The sequence below is a fragment of the Amphiura filiformis genome, chromosome 7, assembly GCF_039555335.1.
Source record: "Amphiura filiformis chromosome 7, Afil_fr2py, whole genome shotgun sequence".
Lineage (NCBI taxonomy): Eukaryota > Metazoa > Echinodermata > Ophiuroidea > Amphilepidida > Amphiuridae > Amphiura > Amphiura filiformis.
Genome location: NC_092634.1, coordinates 71,417,423 through 71,438,887, shown reverse-complemented (window position 1 = coordinate 71,438,887; position 21,465 = coordinate 71,417,423). Strand labels below are relative to the sequence as shown.

Here is a 21,465-nt window from a genome sequence, read left to right as displayed (position 1 = left end):
ACACTTAATCATTCAGCCATCTAGACTTGCTCCAAGTCCTCAGATTTTCTGTAGATGATGCATTTTTCTAGTTGATCATATTAATCCAATACATTGGCCTAAATAGAGTATCAATCAGTGTTGTTAATTTACCGGTAAATTAAAAATGGTGGTAAATTACCGGTAAATTACCGGTAAAAAAAGGTAAAATAAGTAAATTACAAAAGAGCTAAAATATGACCAACAAAAATTCAATTCTTTTAATATTATAAGCTACATAGATACTATAGTACACAGTCCTGTTTTGTAGAATATACCTCTCCAGATGAAGATCATCTTCATAAACAAAGATGAAGTTGAAAGAAGTGAATCAAAAGTCATGTAGTATTTACGTACATTTTTAGAAAGTGTTTTCATGTTTTCTCTCATAAACAGACACACAGAGCCTGTGTAGACCACTCGGCAGTCCGGCGCTATAATACTCCCTATTCCTATTCTACTGAAGATAGCTATATTGATCTGCTATCTACAGAAGATAGCTATATTAATCGGCTATCTACTGAAAATAGCTATATTGATCTGCTATCTACTGAAGATAGCTATATTGATATGTTATCTACTAAAGATAGCTATTATATTAACCTGCTTTCTACTGAAGATAGCGATAGTAATCTGCTATCTGCTGAAAATAGCTATATTGATCTGCAATATACTGGAGATAGCTATACTATTGATCTGCTATCTACTGAAGACAGCTATATATTAACCTGTTATCTACTGAAGATAACTATATTAATCTGCTATCTACTGAAAATAGCTGTATCTGCTTTCCACTGAAGATAGCTATATTGATCTGCTATCTACAGAAGATAACTATATTGATCTGCTATCTACTGAAGATAGCTACATTGATCTGCTATCTACTGAAGATAGCTATATATTAACCTGCTATCTACTGAAGATAACTATATTAATCTGCTATCTACTGACAATAGTTATATTGATCTGCTATACTGAAGATAGTTATATAGTTATATCCATTTGCTATCTACAGAAGATAGCTATTATTGATCTGCTATCTACTGAAGTTAGGCCCTTATTTTGACCTATTATCTACTGAAGATAACTATATTAATCTGCTATGTACTGACGATAGTTATATTGATCTGCTATCTACTGAAGATAGTTATATTCATTTGCTATCTACAGAAGATAGCTATATTGATCTGCTATCTACTGAAGATAGCTATATATTAACCTGCTATCTGCTGAAAATAGCGATATTAATCTGATATCAACTGAAGATAGCTATATTGATATGCTTTCTACTGAAGATAGCTATATTAATCTGCTATCTACTGATACTGAAGATAGATATATTGATCTGAAGATAGCTATATTGATCTGAAGATAGCTATATTAATCTAAATTAGTTATATTGATCTGCTATCTCACTGAAATCCCTCTGGCTATTTTGGCCATTTAAATTGTGGTGGGGAATTTCGCGCTAAATTTGGAGCGAAATTGTGTAATATTTTTCGGCGTGATTCGTGTGAGGAAAACTGTCGATTTTATCTTTGTTTGAGCCAATCAAGCCAAATCATTCGGCACATACCGGGTATGTAATTTTGTTTCCACTTTTCATGAATATGTTATTGGTTTTATCCGATTGTACTTCTGATGAAAATAAAAGGCTGTATTTTGTGACTATTGTCATTCAATTTCGGCAATGTTTACGTCCGAAATGTCATTTCCTGGATGGTTGCGCACCACGTAGCCAGTGGCAATAGAAGTTCATACATACACATGAGGGTTATACATTAAATACGTTTTTTGCTATATATTTCAGTTCCCGATATATCTGACCATCTATAATCGTTTCGATACTTTCTGGGTTGAAAACAAAAATCTCATAATGCTATGTTTAGCCTTTTTTAACATAAAAATAACACATTTTGTAAAGATAAGATGGAGTGGCCATGTTCTACATATAAATAGCTAGACTGCCCCACAGTCTGGGTTCCATCTGTGGGTAAATAATTAGAGCTAAAACCACCTTCTCCTTCACTCCAAAGATTAAAACAATACACCACTAAACCCTAATTATAAACGACAACAAAGTTATAGTGCTCCTAGAGCACTGTGTGTCGACGAAAACTCAATTAATCTACAGACCAACTTGTTTATTTTTTTATAATAGCTCTCCTAAACCCATAGACTGTCCCACAGTCTGGGTTCCATCTGTGGGTAAATAATTAGAGCTAAAACCACCTTCTCCTTCACTCCAAAGATTAAAACAACACACCACTAAACCCTAATTATAAACGACAACAAAGTTATAGTGCTCCTAGAGCACTGTGTGTCGACGAAAACTCAATTAATCTACAGACCAACTTGTTTATTTTTTTTATAATAGCTCTCCTAAACCCAGACTGTTCCGCTTTGATAGTAAACTCCCTTCCAAATAATTATCAAGCTATGTACGTGACTGTGGCGTCAATTATGATAGCCCCGCCTCATTGTCAATTCAAATTAAAAACCTCGCGTCGAGGTTTTGCCAAGTTTTAAAAATAACGGTTACTTAATGAAATAACGGTTAGTTCATGAAAAAGAAGAAGTGAAATTTAGCAAAACGCGACGAGGTTTATTTGCCCGTAAGAGAGCTCTATTGTTCCGCTATTGTATCCGCTATTGTATCCACTATTGTATTCTATTCATAAAAGCTACTGCAAGAATCGCGGCAATCCCTGATATTGCTGGTGTCTACCGCCGGCGTTTCGTATTTATTAACATTCAAAATGATCCGATACTCTTTCATTTATAGACTTATTCCCACCTTTTATATAATATTCAGAAATTGCAATTATGAAAACTACAAACTTTGAAAGTGAAAATATATTACCATCGAAAATATATCATACTTAAATTCTATAGAATCTATAGAGGCATTGCATGTGAAGTATCATCCCGTAAATATGGCAGACTACTCAAATGCATTCAACAAAAGCATGATTGCAATCTACCGTGACAGTTCGTCTCACACACATAACCCTGCACTACGATCAAATAGGTTGATGACAACATTTGATTGAATGGACTGTACTCCGCCATAACTACGGTGAAGGACACCGGTTCAAATTCTTTGTTTGGAGCCAATCAATAATTTCATGCAGGGCCTCTATAGATACCCAACCCAGAAGTGCCCATTTATTTTCTAATTTTTTGTAATCGCGCCCAAATATCCCCGCAAATATCTTATACACGGTTTTATTGATTAATTTTGGGCATTTCAAAAGTTAGAAGTCGTCAAAAATGGTAACATCCATTGATAGCAATGGTTGAGTAAACATTGTCTAAACACTAGATAAAAAGACAGCTTTGTACTACCAGGAAAGTTGAAAAAGAAGGAGGAAGAACGGAATTATATCCTTGAGATAATCCCGTAGGTTATCCTGTCGCACCTATTCATAGTCCTTTATTCTCAAGTAGTTACACATCTACTTGAAAGTAGCCTTTGATGTGATGTGCCTTGCCGACTACGGTTGATTAATTTTCACTCCAGAATTGAAACCATATCCAATGTTTCTATAGATAATTCCTTGAAAGTATGACACGTGTGTGTTAAGAACCTGATGTTGCTCTGCAGAGATATCGCACGTGGATACTATAAGAAAGAAATGTAGTTTTGTAAAGATTCCAAAAAATCCGCCCATTTTGGAATATATATTAATTATTTAGGAGAGTGTTTTAGGATTTTGTTAGAAACGGGATGATTTTTGATCATCTATATTTTATTGTTTTAATGTATTTTCCTGTCATTTCCTGCAAACCTAATAAAGATATTTTGATAATTGAAAATAGTCTGTATCATAAATCGTAGAGGTTGAAAGCGTAACCAAGCGTGCAAAATTATTATTTGCCATGGAACTTCGGTCATATTTTATTTAAAATAAACTGGATGTTAGGATCTGCATGCATGGTATGCATGGTATTGATGGTATACAGACACTGACCTTTCTCTAAAACCAGTAAGCAGCAACTTGTGTATCACACCGTCATGGGTTCGAACCCTTTTGTTGTATTTTATTGTTAAACCTAAATAGCGTGATTGCTTTTGAATGAGCGGCAACACACATATTTTGTTTGAGGATAGCTGGATCTATCTCCTTCTTTTACATCTTCTCTGGTACTACAGAGAAGATGTGAGGAAAAGGAGATAGATCCAGCTATCCTCAAACAAAATATGTGCTGCCGCTCATTCAAAAGTAATCACGCTATTCAGGTTTAACAATAAAATACAATAAAGGGGTTCGAACCCATGATGGCAGGGAACCTCTATTATTATCGGGAATTGCCTGTTACACATGATCGCACATAAGGTCGTAGGCAATTGGTCGGACCTCATCTGCCCAGAACATATTGACCCAGGTCAGCATACCGCCATATCCTTCCCGACATGCTTAGTAGCCAAGTCCGTAGGAGAGTGGATCCACACACTATGTACACAAATATACATTTGGCCACATTTTATTATACGATTAATACGAATTTATTAAACATGGTAACAAATATTCTCTAGCAAATCGGTTATAGATGGAACTGGTAGGCATATTATAAATTCGGGATATTAAATATCTTCCTGACCAGCCAGATCTGCGCATGGTCAAAGACGAGTATCAGACCGACGCAAACTGGCTTAGTCTCCACATCAGCCAGTTTGGTTCCGCCCCTCCACAGGGAGCGTAACCTGTGAAGGAGACTCGGTCGGACCTGGTCGGACCTCATCTCTCCCCATCGATTGTGTCCTATAATCCCCGACATTGCCCTTTTATGAAGTCACATCGCCCTGATGATGGGTGTGATACACAACTTGCTGCTTAATAGTTTTAGGAAAAGGTCAATGTCTGTATATCATCATACTATGCATACCATGCATGCAGACCCTAACATCCAGTTATATTTCAATAAAATATGACCGAAGTTCCATGTCAAATTATAATTTCTGACGCTTGTTGACTCTTTCAATACGATTTATGATAAAGACTATTTTCAATTATCAAAATATCTTTATGTTTGCAGTTTAAAAACCACTAATCGCGAAATGAGGATATCGAACATAGGCCCCGCAGGGCTACAAAAACTGCTAACCGCAAAATATGGATATCCAACTAGTTTGCCTCTCGAAGCTGTAAAAAACCACTCACATCCAACTAGTTTACCCCGCAGGGCTACAAAGAACCACAAACCGCGAAATATGGATATCCAACAAGTTTGCCTCGCAGGGCTACAAAGAACTGCTAACCGCGAAATATGGATATCCAACTAGTTTGCCCTCGAAGCTTCAAAAACCACTCATCGCGAAATATGGATATCCAACTAGTTTGCCCGCAGGGCTACAAAGAACCATTAACCGCGAAATATGGATATCCAACTACTTCGCCTCGCATGGCTAGAAAGAACCACTTACCGCGCAATATCCTTTTACCTCAAAAAAAAAGAATTAATATCTACCAAAACACGTTTCAAAACGTAAAAAGGGCCAAGTTTAAAAATCTTTCCTGTGTGGCTTTTCACCCTTTTTTAAACTTGGTCCCATTTATGAAAGTTTCTAAAGACCCATACGAAGTCATCTTTAGGCTACTTGTTTGTTTTCTTAGTTGTCAGTGTTCATTTTGTAGAGTAAATTAATTAATGTTCGTGCTTGATTGAAGTTTTTCCGTAAAAAGACGTTATAATGTATTTTGATTTAAGCAAAAGTAGCAAATACTCACTTTGTTAAATTCTTCATCGTCTTGTGCGATCCTGCGCCTTATGTACAGATGTAGGGACTATAATATGTAACAGGTTGACAGACAGTCAATTTGCTAAGTATATATAATACTCTACTACTCTTTATGAACACGCAATATAATGAAACATAAACCTTCAAATGTTTTTGATAATACATAGCCTACGTCATATTGCACCGCTTTCGAACAGCCTTAAACCTAATTGTTGCATGTAGAAATTAGGACTCATTCTTCATGTTATTACGGTACCACTTTACTGAATGGGACCAAGTTTAAAAAAGGGTGAAAAGCCACACAGGAAAGATTTTTTAAACTTGGCCCATTTTACGTTTTGAAACGTGTTTTGGTAGATATGGTAGGCACATAACATGCATGACCCAGTTCTATTGTCATTTTGCGCGCGCGTTGGTTATGATCAATAGACTATCAATGAAAACCTATTTCAAATATCGCCTTGCTTGCCGAGATCTACATTGATTGGTCAGGCTAAGTAGCCGCTTACACAAACGCCCACACAAACGGCAAGACAGTGAGACCACGGACGTGATATATAGAAAACTCGTCTGACCCAGGATCGGTAAAAGTGAACTCCCACAAAATGCTGGGAGCTGGAAGGCAACTTGCCTACACATTGGAAGGGTCCATGTATCGGGTTTATTTAATGTTGTATAATCTACATTACCAGTCGTTCTCCATGGACCCGAGGGAGGGTCTACTATACATATTAGTATTACACCGGTATTTTACAATTCAGAATCAATGAGAAGATGCTGCATGTGCTAATCATCTCGCGGAGACGCGAGGTGAAACTAAGCGTGGTTTTAGTAAATATACTAAATTTTGAGGACACATTCTTTAACAGGGAGATGGGCAACTGGCAGAAAGCTTGAGACTGATAATAGGGGGCACTCAAATGCGCCGTTGTCCGTATGTGCCGTCAGGATCTGACAGAGGGCAGGGGGATTATTCTTATAGATTAGACTGAGGGGGAAATGCCCCCTTCGTGCCACACCTTTCATCTTTCTTTGTTCTTTCCCTTTAAACTGAATTGACGGGGTGCGGCCGCCCTCATTGCCCCCCCCCCCTCCCCGTAATGTGCTTTAGCGACGTGAAAACCCCCTGTTACGGTCCCGACCAACCCCGATTATTATTTACAGGCCTATTAAGTATTAAGCATATAGTATAAGCTAATAAAAATATATTGTTTCTCTTCTTAGGTGCAGTAATAAATGATTATGTCTGTGAGAGTAGTAAGTTTCACCTAAAATGCCCATATGGGCATACTATCTCTGTTTATCGGCACTATACGGTCGTCAAACTGACGTCGTGTGTCCGAAGAAAAATCAACCCGTCAATGACGAACCAACAGGAATAAACTGCGCAGCCAACAGTTCACTAGAGGTGGTTAAAAACAGTGCAACGGGCATCGAACATGTGACATCGTGGCCAGCAATAGTGTCTTTCATGGTGATCCATGTAAAGGGATATATAAATATCTGGATATACAGTATTCGTGTGGCGGTAAGAATGAGACAACTGATAGGCCGTAACATGCATGAGGCTAATTTTAGATCAGTACAACAAACCTAAATAGGTGTGAATTATGATATTTCATTAAACTTCATAATTCAGGATGTCAAAATTCTGAAGGAAAGGAAAAAAAAAGTTTGCTAACTTTTGCCGACTTTATTGCCAAGCTTGATCATATAGTTTTATTTATTAGTTATTACATCATATTTACCCAGGGTAGCCCGATCAGCAAAATGTTGTTCTTACACGGGGCCCTGCATCAGTTGAAGAAAGGGTTGAAATAATTCATAACCAATCAATACCATGACTCAATTTCTCGCTTTCAAACCAGCCGAATTTGTCATATTCAAGTTTGCGTTGGTAATACAGCCTGTCTCAAAAAAAATTGTGCAAGTAAAAAGCGCCCTCTGTGGCAATTAGAAAAACCGTTGTGACATAGTGCTTACATCAACGTCAAGGGCTTAGTCTTAGCTCTCAAATGCAGTTTGTTCTGTTCAATTTGCTTGTTTTAATCTCGAGATATGTTTAGTTAAAGACGAAAGGGTAAAATCACAATTGTGCCACTTTTACTAGGGAAGAGGGATTTACATGTAAGAGTTCTTTCGTGAAATCTAAAGAATGCATCAATTACACAATACAAAATGTTTTTGACTGTTTTTACTGTTTTATCATGATGCAGGAATGATGATTCTCTTTTTACACTTAAAAGAGATTAAAAGATAAATAAATATTTCACATTCTGCTGTAAAAATTAAATACATGTGCATGTCAATGATTTTATCATGGTAAATACTGTTTTCTTAGTCACTTAAGACATGTTAAAAGACAAACAAATATTGCGCACTTATACGTGTTATAGGTTGATGAACGCGCATTACTTGTTCGGAGATATATTAGACAAAATAATGCACGCGTGCTGATGTTGATGAGTCTAATGCATGCGCCCCGAAAGGGAGAGTGCATTAGAGTCTAATTTAGACGCATCAACATCAGCTATCATTGATTTACATGTACAGCACTCCTCCATAGTGAAAGTGGCACAATTGTGATTTTACCCTTTCGTTGTTAAATAAACATATCTCGAAATTGGAACAAGCAAATTGAACAGAACAAACGGCATTTGAGAGCTAAGACTGCGCCCGTGACGTTGATGTAAGCATTATGTCACAACGGTTTTCACTTGCACAATTTTTTTTGAGACAGGCTGTAGATACCCTGAATTTAGTCCATAGCCCGCGTAATACGTAAACTGCAAACGAACACATGTTTCTTTAGTTTTATGATGGTGTTACACGCAAATAATAACCACTTTCTTTCTAATCTGTTTCTGTTTTAGGACCTATTCCTGGTTATGCATGTGAAGGCAATACATTTGACATGTCTTGTGACGTCGGCAAGTCCATCAAGGTGAATTCTGCTCTATACGGGAGATATATTACCGCTATTTGTAACAATGGTCCTATCCATAACATTCATTGCGCTACATCCAACTCGCTATACTTAGCTCGTCAGCAGTGTAACGGACGTCGAACCTGCAGCCTTGGTGCCAGCAACAGTGTGTTTGGTGATCCGTGTGAAAGGACATAAATACCTGCAAGTTGACTATTCTTGTGAATAGTTTTAACTCAATTATTATTTTGTAAGTGAATTAGTCAATTAACAATTTCAGTACAGATTGATTCGGTAAGTTTGACACAAACTACAACTTTCAGGCAACGAAAAAAAACCCACTGTACTACCGACTCAAGTAGGGTCAGTCGGTTGATGTTTTTTGTTCCGCAGACTGTTTTAGTCCGAATTGAAGGTGAATGTTGCTATATTACAGGCCAGTGCGCCCGAAGCGCGCAAAATTTTGCAATTTTTGTAGGCTATTTTGGCCCAAAACATGGTGTGTTTCGGCTAAAATGGAAGATGCATACTGCACAGGGCTGCTTTCTTTTATAGGCAACAGGAACCTCTATAGAGGTGATGGGTTGCCAGTCTGAAGAAACCACTAGTGTAGTGGTGAAACGTCACTAAAAATGTGAGTTTAACATCTTCATTTTTCTTGGATTTGCATAAAACGAACTATTTTAACATTGAAGTAAACAGTCTAAAATATATAGTTTCACTTGTAAATAGATGTTTTATTCATGATATGCATGATGGTTTAAAGTATAATATCATTTCCCTGGGCATCATTTAAACCATGATACAGGGTGTCCCAGAAAAAAATTACCGGGCGAATGAATTTGGACGTAAGTCGAGAAATAGCCATCAGAATCCAAATATCTAAGAATCAGCGTGTAGCCCATCTTATTCTGCATCTTTACCTTAATTTGGCTGGAATCGGTTGACTGATTACGAAGAAATGAGCGATTACATAACGTATGCGTCAATTCACTTCATTCCAAGTTTGAAATAAAGATCATTCAACACAATGCGCACTAGTGGTGAACGCTGTCAATGGGCTTCATGTTTTGTTCGGTGAAATCCTTTTCGTTCTTTTAAAAAAATCTGTTTCTTGCAAAACATTTAATTAGGTTTTGTTCAAATTTGAAAACCTGCACGATATTAAAAATGAAAGCTTGCATGTAAGATGATGCTCGGTACTTGTAAATATCTTTTTTCGTTAATGTTGATATAAATGTTACATAAAGAATTATTGCATAGAGAATTCCAGCTGCCTTTAAAAAATTTTCACACATATTAATGTTTTTGGAACATTTCCAAGAAATTGTAATGCAAAGTTTAAATCGCTTAAAACTTCAACATTATAATGTTGCATGGTATCAAAAATCATACATAAATCGGTAAGCACTTGATCATTGTCAATCTTGGCTAAAATGTTCTTTGGAAAGTTAAAATTTAACATATTTGCACAACCTAAAGAATGAAGTTGGAAAGCTTCCAATTGCCCCAAATTGAACTCACCATTCGCCAAGATCAAGCCATCTGAGGCTGTTCGTCACTTAGAACAGGCTTTTTAGCTCTTTTTTTTCCATCGCTTAATATATTTTGCCCATCAATGATTGATATAGGGGTCAAATCCGTACCCGGTAACGGAACAAACAGGAGGCGAAATTATTTCAAATTATAGAGCCTAAACTATTTCAGTATATCAACACGGATGTTTGGTGGAGTTCTTGAAAACACGGATCAGGGATGTGAGAGTCCCTGACGCATCTAGTACGACATCGCGGATATATGAAATATTTAGTCGCAAGTGAGTAGGCCAATTCTGGAGTTTTGTTTTCAATCAAGTTTCACTGGCAGCATTGATTTTGTTTCAGCATGCGGTATGGGAGAATACATCTGTATTATATTCTCACCCCCGTGTAACTGTTAAAAGATGGGCCAATTTAATTAAAGGCCAAAATCAAAAATTTCTCATGTACGTGGTGGCAGGTGCCATATCGTTCCAATTTAAACCATTTAACTAAAACCCTGCCGTCTATGTCTTAGGGGCTGAGCAATAACTATGAGCCTTGGGGAGGTAAAATTGGCGGGGGAAGCAATTTTGGCAAGCCGAGGGGGGAGCGATTTTGGCACACATTCTTGGGGCACCTTTTAAATAAAACGCTCTAATAAAAATTCCCTTTAAAGGGAAAGCCAGCTTCAATGCAGAAGATGCCTTGTAATTAGTTTGGGTGGTGGCATTTTTAGGATCACTCTTTTTTATGATCCATTATGTTTCATGACAGTCCACCAAACCATCAATGATGAGAACATGCACACAGAAACAGCAAACCAAACAACTCCTATAACTTCCTGTCAATTAATTACTCCAAATTGTTCTTTTTGTCTTTTCTGCCTTTTAGGCTGTCCTACTTGCCTTATACATGCACATTAATTTTATATTAATTCGCAATAAAATGTATAAAGACTGATATTGTTCAATTATAATAGGCCTACATGTATATAAATTATACCCATATCAAAAATAGGCCCTGAAATTGCATCGAATTTTTCCCGTTGAAAAGACAAAACTGATGTTTAAGATATAAATTATTTCATAAATGACATTTTGAGTCATTTTTATCCATAAAACGATACATGCAGGATATAGGATATTTTTACTTTGACTTTTACGTCCATAAAGGTTTTAATCATGTTATCAATACACTCACATCTCATGCTGTGCTGATCTCCAGGAGGTCAGTGTAAATCTAAGAACGCCTGATAACAAGGATTCTATAATTTTCTTTCGTTGATATGCTGTGGAAACTATTATAGGCCTGGCATGAACTTTTAATGTCATATTTCCTTCAAACCACAACTTTTGAAATTCTCACTCGTTTTCATTCGTTGAAACGACAAAACATACTTTCTTTTTCTTACAAATCCAATAACAGGTCTATTATATATTTTCACCATAAAAAGTTCCGCAAAGTAATTCAAACCAATGCTAGTACCCCGTAATCTCTTTAGCAAACAAAGACGATCTCCGAATTAGATAGCCAGCTAACGCTGGCGAAAATGCTTAGGAAAACCGTACGGAAACACTTAAATATGCAAATTTACCTGCTCGCTGCGCTCGCAACATGTATATATACTGCGCCAATAAAGTATCCTTACATTTTGAAAAATAATCACAATTTCCAAATTGGACAATATTGGGGTAAATTTGTTTTTTTAATAGATGCACTATTTAATACTGCACATTATGACACCACATTGAATCAATGTGACTTCCAGAAACAAAGTTACAAGCATTTGATTAGATGAAGGTCCAGTTTTAAAAGTGACAAGCTGGCCTATTCAAAACTCCACAGACTAGAAATCTGGTTTGAGAGTGGTGAATGGCTGATTTATGCGTTTGGCTTTAATTTAAAACAAAAGGAACAAAAGAAAACTGAAACAAAAGAACTGACAAATAAAATGAAAGTTATGAAAAGTACAGAGAAGTAAAAACTGAAATAAAAACTGCTTTAAATAATGCTTCATTGAAGAAACTGTGTTGTCTCTTTGTTGCGGCTTGTTGGAATCTTTTGCGCCTTGTATAGGCCAGTTTGTCACTTTTAAAACTGGACCTTCGTCTATTCAATTGCTTGTAACATTACTTCTTGAGGCCACATTGGATTCAATGTGGTGTCATAATGTGCAGGATTAGATAGGGCATCTATTAAAAAAACAAATTTACCTCAATATTGTTTAGTTTTGAAATTGTGATTATTTTTCCAACTGTAAGGATACTTTATTGGCGCAGTATAGAACATTAAGTTTGCGAATTGAAATCCCAAAAATTTGGCATGTGCAAGGGGGGGGGGGCAAAGATTTTTGGCGGGCCGAGGGGGGGGGGGGCAAGGGATTTTGGCAGGACGAGGGGGGGCAAGAAACAGATTTAAAAAAAAAAAAATCAAAAACAACCTGTTGAAAATGGAGGACTTTCAAAAATGTCTTACCGAAAAGAAATAATGTGACAACCTCAAATCCAGCTCCCACCTTGATATCTTGTGGTGTGTCCCTAGTGTAACTTGATTTGCGTGCTCTCAGTGGGAGACTACTACCATGACTACAATCCCAGGTACCTCATAATCCCCCGGGACAATCTTTCGCCGAATTCACTTGACTTGATATTTCTAAGAAATTATACCTTGAATCCGGGTGTTTCGTATATTAAAAGGGGCATACCGATGGAGAAATATTAATATACCAAGCGACTGTCGAGACACAATCAACTCGAGTATCATTCTGCTGTGCAACTAAAACAAGATTCGAGTTCAAGACGTTGGATATTTTCCCATTGGACTTTAAACAAGGTAAATTATATTCATTCCTTTATTTTCTGTAAATTATTGGCGTATTCCAAGAACGGCATTTAACTTGTTGCACTGTGCACTCTAAGATTAAAGCCATATTATAACATTTGCTGAGGAGAACGCCCTATTTTTAAATTCTGTTTTTTTCACGATTGTAATGTACTTTAGTAATCAAAGATATTCTGCAAAAATCACGACTTTAGGTGCTGTATTGTTTTGTCAAATTCCGAGATTTTCAATAAAACGCAGGAACCGTCGTTTTATTATTATGGAAATATCAGTAGTAAATTCCAATTTTCTATGCTTTACCTCACTTGTTCGGTTCAAAATTAATTAAAAGGGGACATATCTGACAGCTAAAGCTAACATTTTATGTAAAATAAATACTGATCTGAATTAAAGTTTTAACTTCAACACTACACTATTTTTCGCTCACCTGGAACGTTTTCACTATCCGACTAGCGTCTTCAGCAGATGGTGATGCTGTGGTAATATCTTGTCTACAATCGGGATATTCCTCACTGATGACGTCATATGTCATATGACTATCCACTCGTATAAATACTGATCTATTTTTACAGAAATGTTATAATATGGCTTTAAAAGTGCTTTGTATCAACGCGGGGTAATTATAAAAGGTATAAACACTTTTGGAAAGGAAATTAGTCAAGGAATCTAGTAGTACAAAACATTTTTTTGGGTAGGCCTAAGAGCAACACTTTTTGGAGAAAATCACCAAACTTAAACAAAACGAACAAACAAAAACATTTATTTGGAACACACTATATGGAAAAAGTTAAGATCTATATTGGCTTTGTGTGTTTTTGTAATCTGGACACACCAGTCAAGGGAAGTTTTTTTTTCCATATTTTGACTATTGGCCTTATTTTTGGATAATAATAATTAAATCATGCTGATGTTAGACAGTAAATATCCGTGGCGTATATAAAATTAATAATGACAGTAATATTATTATAAAACCATACCACAATTTACAGGATGGATCAGTTGACACGGCAAATAATTACCGTAATTGCTTAAAACAAAGTTAAGATATTTTAAGAAGCTTAAATATTATACAGGCATGTGGGAATACGCATTCATGAAAAAGTCTGTAAAAGCGCGTAAAATTGGGCACCTGAAAATGGGCTGAAATTAAATAAAACTGCGGAAATTTTGACATAAAAAAAGACTGGTTCCAGAGTTTTGACTGGAAATTCTCATGCCTGATTATATGATTGACAAATTTGAAACGTTGACTTAATAGGGGTAGTCGACAAGTTACTTTCCCAGATATAAATAGTGTCAAGTAGCTCAAAATGAGCTATAAATATAGACATAATTGCGTACAAGCTTTTGTAACCCCATTCTTTTATGATGTTAATGAAGAGTTGATAATTGAGTACTGAAATGAGTAGGTTCTAAAAGAGTTGTGAACATTGCCAAGATTTTCCCCCATAACAATTCAGCCCCCTGGAAATCTATGCGTCCCTTAAAGATAGTGAAGTTAAGGGTAGACACGATATTGTCGATCGGTCGATTTTCAATATCTAAATCAATATAATTGAATAACACTTTGATGCTTTGCAAAAGTTCATTCTACAAATCATATACTTTGAAAACTTGCTTGATTGGTAATGAGTTATGTACGTTTTACAAGTGTGTTGTTGTTTAAGCCCTCTTTACAACATAACTCAAGAACCACAGGATGTCACCCTGTACTACCTGCACAAAATTTTCGTAATTTTGGTTTAAAATGGATGGGGAACGGGGGGGGCAAGAAAATGCCCCTGACACTCCCCCCATCCCGTAGTGCTGCCACTGGTTATAATGCTGTTTAAAATTGAGCCTAACCACCCGGGGCCCGTCAATTTTTGTTGGGTATGCTCCGATCCCCTGAAAAAGATGGTCTTTCGGAGCAGCGAGCAGCAAAATCGTTTGTCTTTTTCCCAGAACTTGAGGTATTTGCGTCTTTTAGAGCTGAAATTATGAAAATCAAGGGTAGCTTTCACCACTCTGCACTGTTTTGGTAAAATTCAGGAGTCTTTTGGGAGGCCCAACAACAGGGGTCTTTCCGGGAGACCATACCCGCGTATGTTCATTTGTGTTAAGTGCCCCTCCCCACCCAACCTACGAAATTGGCGCTTATAATTTAGACTACTTAATCATGTTAATTAATAAGGGATATTTTCACATTATGTAACAAACATCGGCACCGCGTTGAAATGTTGATTTTTTATTTGCTTTCAAGAAATGTGGGGGTGGGGGTGCATCTAAGCATGTAGGCCTATCTTGGACCAAACCACTAGTTTTATTAAATGTTAATATTCATAATATTACGACCATTTTTCCTGCAGATTAGTGTCATATACCCACATACGAAGATGTATACTGCTTGGGTTTCCATTATTAGTGTGGTGACGTTGGCTTTCTTAGCAATAACCAAAGGTATGGCCATGTTGCTTAACGTTTTCTTTGTACTTTTTGCCAGTGTCTTGTGTCTGACCACTTCAAATTTAAACCGCTGTGCCAGGTTTTCGTTATACATTCTTTATTCGGAATTCTAGTTTCGGTAAGAGCATCCCATTCTTCAAGCAATGACCTCCAAATGATGGTAATGACCCATTTTGTAAATCAGAGACCATAGGCCTATTTTAGTTTCGATTTAATGGCAAAACATCACTACACGTACCACCACGTTCTTCATTTTATTGATGTAAAGGTGCGAAGAAGGTATTTGGACACCATGATATGAGAGCTATAAAGAGACACTGGGAACCAATATTGAACTTCATTGTCCACAGGCCAGCATATAGCTTGCCTTTGAGCATTTTACAAGCGTGTCTCCGCACATCGGAGCGACCGGTTAAATAAATAAATTAAAATGGCTCCCATCATGTATAAGTTGTTCCATCATAAAACTGGTTCATGAAAGCAACTATTAACACAGTGTAGACCATTAGGTAGCATTTTGGTAGCTACCTGTATTTGCAATGCTAAAGGCTTCAAACATACGTCAATATACAATGGAAGGTTAACCGCTTAAAGGGACACTACCGTACGTTTGGGGCTTAAAGGGGTGTAATCAGATATTTTCTTTTCAACATTTTTTTTTGTATGGAACATGTTTATTGCATTATTTAAGAAGAGGAACATTCATTTACACAGCAAATACAATTATAGGGGTATTCCTTGATTTGTACGGGTGTCAGGAATGATTAATAGTGTCATGATGGGTTAAGGGGCCGGGGCACTCCAACTTTGGAGGTGACGCGTATGTAGGGCTGTTAAGACCCCTTTTCAGCATCGCTGTCACCCAAAGACCCCATATTTTTTACGAACACATGCTCTGTCACCCGAAGACCCCTATTTTTCCATTTGATCTGTCACCCAAAGACCCTTACAACTTCAATTTAAACAGCAACTTTCATTTTTCACTGATTTTGTTACTTATTTTGAAAAAACAATGAAATTTGAAGCCATTTAGAACTAGAAATTTGATTTTCGCGGTTTATGTGGCGCTGTTTCGGCTCTCACCCAATGACCCCATATTTTTTACATTTTGCTCTCACCGAATGCCAAAAATCATGCTCTCACCCAATGACCCCATATTTTTTACATTTTGCTCTCACCGAATGCCAAAATCATGCTCTCACCCAATGACCCCATATTTTTTACATTTTGCTCTCACCGAATGCCCTTAGTGCGAAAGTGCCAGCCCTACACCTATATCCATTTCATATTGAAGTGGGAAACACGCGCATAGATAGTATTGTTTGGTAAAACGCAACTGTGCCATCTAGTTTTTATTGTTATTGTTTCTCCTCTTAGGTGCAGTAATAAATAATTATGTATGTGAGCACAGCACCATTCACCTAGAATGCCCATCTGGCCATACCATCTCTGTTTTATCTGCACTATACGGTCGTCAAACTGATGCTGTGTGTACAAATGGACCCGGTCTTCAAACAGACAATTGTGCAGCCGCCAGCTCACTAGCGGTGGTTCGACAACGCTGCAACGGGCATCGAACATGTGCCATTCAGGCCAGCAATGGTGTATTTGGTGATCCATGTGTTGGGACGTTTAAATATCTGGAAATACAGTATTCGTGCGGCGGTAAGACAAACTCTTTCACAACTTTTAGGTCGTAACATGTCTAAATAAGTTCGAATTCATTATATCACTTGCATATTTCAACTTAAACAGTTTAGGAAATCTGCCGTTTTGTGTTATAATTCAAAACGTCAAAATACAGCACTCTTTTCTGGAATTTCCAAAATTAGGGTCGTATTCGTACAGCAACAACTTTTCCCCTGAATTTTAAAATTAAGGTCAGTCGGTGGAGTGGAGGACATGGAAACTCTTCTTTTTTTACCTTAGCGGGTTCCAAGGAATATTGAAACTGGAAGGGACACTAACAATTAGAATGTGACCTATTCTTAAAATGACCTGCATATATATTTATTATAGGCCTTACTAAAATTTGAACTCAGCACGTTTGGGCCGGGCGTACTTCAATTTATCATAATGCATTAATCAATTTGATTATAAGTTCACGTTGGCAATAGTAAAAACATGCATTTAAGTCATAAGCCCGCGTAATACACATTTGCACAATGTTAGTGTTTAAGGGACACAACCTAAAAGTTTGACGAAGTCACAAACGAAAGTGCTTTCGTTAGATGGTTGAAATCCTCCCGCCTACTCTGTAACGCAAGTGTGAAATATTGAACATTCTAACCTCAACAACTTTAACCTAATCGAACTTTATCATCTCACTCTCGGTTTGTTAACCGCATTATCTAATGTTTGCTGTGCTCTTTTCTGTTTTAGGAACTGTTCCTGGCTATGCATGTGAAGGCAATACATTTGACATGTCTTGTGACGTCGGCAAGTCCATCAAGGTGAATTCTGCTCTGTACGGAAGACAAATAACCGCTATTTGTAACAATGGTCCTATTCACAATATTCATTGCGCTACATCCAACTCTCTATACTTAGCTCGTCAGCAGTGTAACGGACGTCGAACCTGCAGCCTTGGTGCCAGCAACAGTGTGTTTGGTGATCCATGTGTAGGAACATATAAATACCTGCAAGTTGACTATTCTTGTGAATAGTTAATTATTAAACACGATTCAAAGTCACTTAAAATTACAAAGTTTTTATGCTTAACATATAATATAGGCGACGAAAAAACATGTTCTATGAGCCCGACCGGACCAGATTTTCCGTTTTGGTATTTTCTTTTTTTTTAATTTGATGTATAGTATGCATGTAAAATCAGCCATATTTTGACCAGAAGTGGATTCAGTTTGACAGAATTTGTTGAATGCATGTAAAATCAGCTGTTTATGGTAAAAAGTTGATTTATTTTGATTGAAAAAACGCGAGCAAAGTGAGGGAATAATTTACTTACAGATTTTGGTGACTTTGGAGTCGATCTGCTAAAACAAAATCAACTCAACTTGAAAGATCTGTCCGCCCGTAGAACAAGTTTTTTCTGTCGTCTTAGGCTTATAAGGCAACGGAAAAAACACTGTTCTACTGACGGACAAATATTTGGCTCATGTAGGGTCAGTCTGTTGATTTTTTTGCTAAAGTCTGAAATGATTTTCCCCCTCAATTTGCTTGCGTTTGTCAGCCAAAATCAACCCACTTTTGCCCCCTGCTGATTTTACGACAACAAAAACAAAAATGCAAAATGTGGGCCAACAGGCCCGTAGAACAGGTTTTTTCCCGTCGTCCAAGTATAATTATGTTCATTCGAAGTACCATCAAACCTTAATAAATAATAATTCAACATTGACAGTTAGTAATTGTTAAATTAAATTCGAGAAGTGTTTTTATTTCATATTTGCCAAGCTAGTAATACAAAATCATGATAAATGTTAATCGCACTTTGCATGTATCAACTAAGGGTTTATCAGTTTCAACTTAACATTCTTATGATGAATGTTGCCAGATGTTTAAAGACCAGCTTCCTTGGCATTATTTTAAAATGGTAATTGTCATAAGAATTTAAACTTCAGCTGTATGATATCGGATAGCCTCTAAACTTGACCTTTATGAACTATTGTTTTATGACTCTAAACTGAAAGTTGCTATCTTCAGTAGATAGCAATGCATATACTGTACAAGTAACATCCCAATTGTCATTGGGGGTATTTCAATTGCAATCCATATAAACCTCCTTAATCTCCCACACAGGGGGTGTAGATTTAAAAATGGAGTCACCCATTCAGGTTACCCCATTTTAAATTCACACTACCTGTGTGGAAGATTAGGCTAAGGTCTTCCATAGGGGGTGTATGAGTCAACATTTTTAATATATTAAGATTGTTTTCTGATATCTGATTAAATGCATCTCACAATAATACAATATCAAGTGTGATGGATTGTCATTACTGAACAGTTTTATCATTATGGTTTTCTAGTTGAAGTTTACCGCAGAATTCCATCTATAACATATGTGATGCGATCAAGCAAAATCAGTCGGAACTCGGAAATATTAAATTTTCAGTTTCTTTTAAGATAGTAATAGTCATTTACAAAGCTGCATTTTGCAGAAAACCCCATTGAAATTGAACAACCTGTTCCAAAGATATGAACAATTAAAGAGTTTCCAAAATAATAGGAAACAAAAGGAAATATATCCTTTGTTTGGCTATATCTCAAAATCGATATTTCCGAGTTCTGACTGATTTTGCTTGATCGCATCACATATGCCTCGAAATGAGATTTTTTGACGAAAGGCATACAGACACCCTCCACAAAAATATTACAATAGATTGGTCTTACAATAATACATGTTTGTACAGCCGCCTGTATCAGTAATATAGTTGCTCAATCAGCACATAGAATACTGTAGAATTCCATCTACAAGCATGCCTCTAAATGAGGTTTTTCATTGACAAAGGGGCAGATACCCTCCACAAAGACTTTATTTGGAGTTTGAGCAACTATATTTCTGATACAAGCAGCTGTACTTGTACAAACATGTATTATTGTATGACCAATCTATTATAATGTTTTTGTGGAGGGTGTCTGCCTTTCGTCAAAAAACCCTCATTTAGAGGTATATGGTTGTATACACGATATGGCCCAGGTGGGTATATCTTAAAGCCAGAGTTTAGTCAAAATTGCTCCAATTTAACATAGCTAGAATGTTTCTATCTTCATTATATGGATCCAGAATATGTATGGTCAGCATGATTTAAAATATTTTAATTTTGGTATGACTTTATATTTACAAAAAGTAAAGAAAATCGCATCAAGTAGTACAACCAACTTACACTTCTCTTGTGCTCTTGACATTTATGGCTTTTTTTGGACAGACACTGCATGGACGGATTTCTTTTTGTTATGGGACCTATTGATTGCTATACTTATTTATACTATACTGTATTACAAAAGGCACACATATTTGGACGGATCACTATTATGCATATTTGTACATATAAAACATATATTACAGAGAAGCATTTTTAAAATTTATAATATGTACAGTTGGATATATCGATTTGGTATATCTGGACGGACCTTTTTAGCATCTTGAAATAAAGCAACCAAGAAACAAAGTAACAAACTGAATTCCTGCTTTGAAATGCACAAAGCACTATAATAAATTTCAAAGTAAGATAACATAAGCTAGCTGAGAGTTAAAACTCATAATTAAGAGCAAAACTCTTTACTCCTTTTGGTGGGAAAGACGAATCAAGAGTTTTGCATAAATTGAGAATAAACGATGGGAATTTTGTTTTGTTTTTACTATCCCTTATCGTGTCATAGAGGATAAGCAGGTCCAATACTTTTAGTAGTGGATGCAGGTGCAGCTGGTAACCAGTGCCACTACATTGCCTATCCTCCAATACCCTAACTATATGGTCATTCCTATCAAGGAAAATTGGAATGTAATTTATTTTTTAACTAAATACCAACTACTTTTGGTATAAAAATATGGACATGGAATACTTTCATTTATAAATTCATACAATATATACTTACAGAAAATTTACAACTATTGGTAATAATTATCCCTCAAATGAGAGAACTAATTTTAATTGCAATAAATATTAATATATTTATATACCAATGCATGTGCATGTCATATGTACATCATGATGTATCTCACAAACATCTTATGCAAAGTAACACAGCACCATGACTCACTAATTCACTGCACAAGTTGAGACTCAACTCTTGAATCTGAAATTAGAAAACACAGAAAGGACTTATGTAGTATGTATACAATGTATCCACGCTGCTGTATAAAATGTAGTTTGGCAGCATACATTTTACAACAAATCCAATATTAACACTTCATAGTTTAATACGATCAAAATCTAAAGTTAAGCAAAATTATAGCATAAATATATTGAACACTTCCATTCTCACAAAGACAACAAGTAAGAAAGCAACAAACA

General features: G+C 36.4%; 2 protein-coding genes across 2 annotated transcripts in view; one reads left to right on the top strand and one right to left on the bottom strand.

The window, feature by feature from the left end:
- The first annotated feature begins 7,034 nt into the window (after nucleotides 1-7,034).
- Nucleotides 7,035-19,421, top strand: LOC140158061 (rhamnose-binding lectin-like). Its single transcript, XM_072181309.1, is given in 7 exon segments — nucleotides 7,035-7,314; nucleotides 8,635-8,881; nucleotides 8,883-8,895; nucleotides 12,938-13,039; nucleotides 15,397-15,487; nucleotides 16,871-17,158; nucleotides 17,876-19,421. Coding segments are annotated over 7 exon segments (1,305 nt in total). The 3' UTR covers nucleotides 18,160-19,421.
- LOC140158060 (sperm-associated antigen 17-like) overlaps nucleotides 18,353-21,465 on the bottom strand; it is an 82,705-nt gene continuing 79,592 nt past the window's right edge. The window contains 1 exon segment of the mRNA XM_072181308.1: nucleotides 18,353-21,247. Coding sequence (XP_072037409.1) covers nucleotides 21,216-21,247 — 32 coding nt within the window. The 3' untranslated portion in view covers nucleotides 18,353-21,215.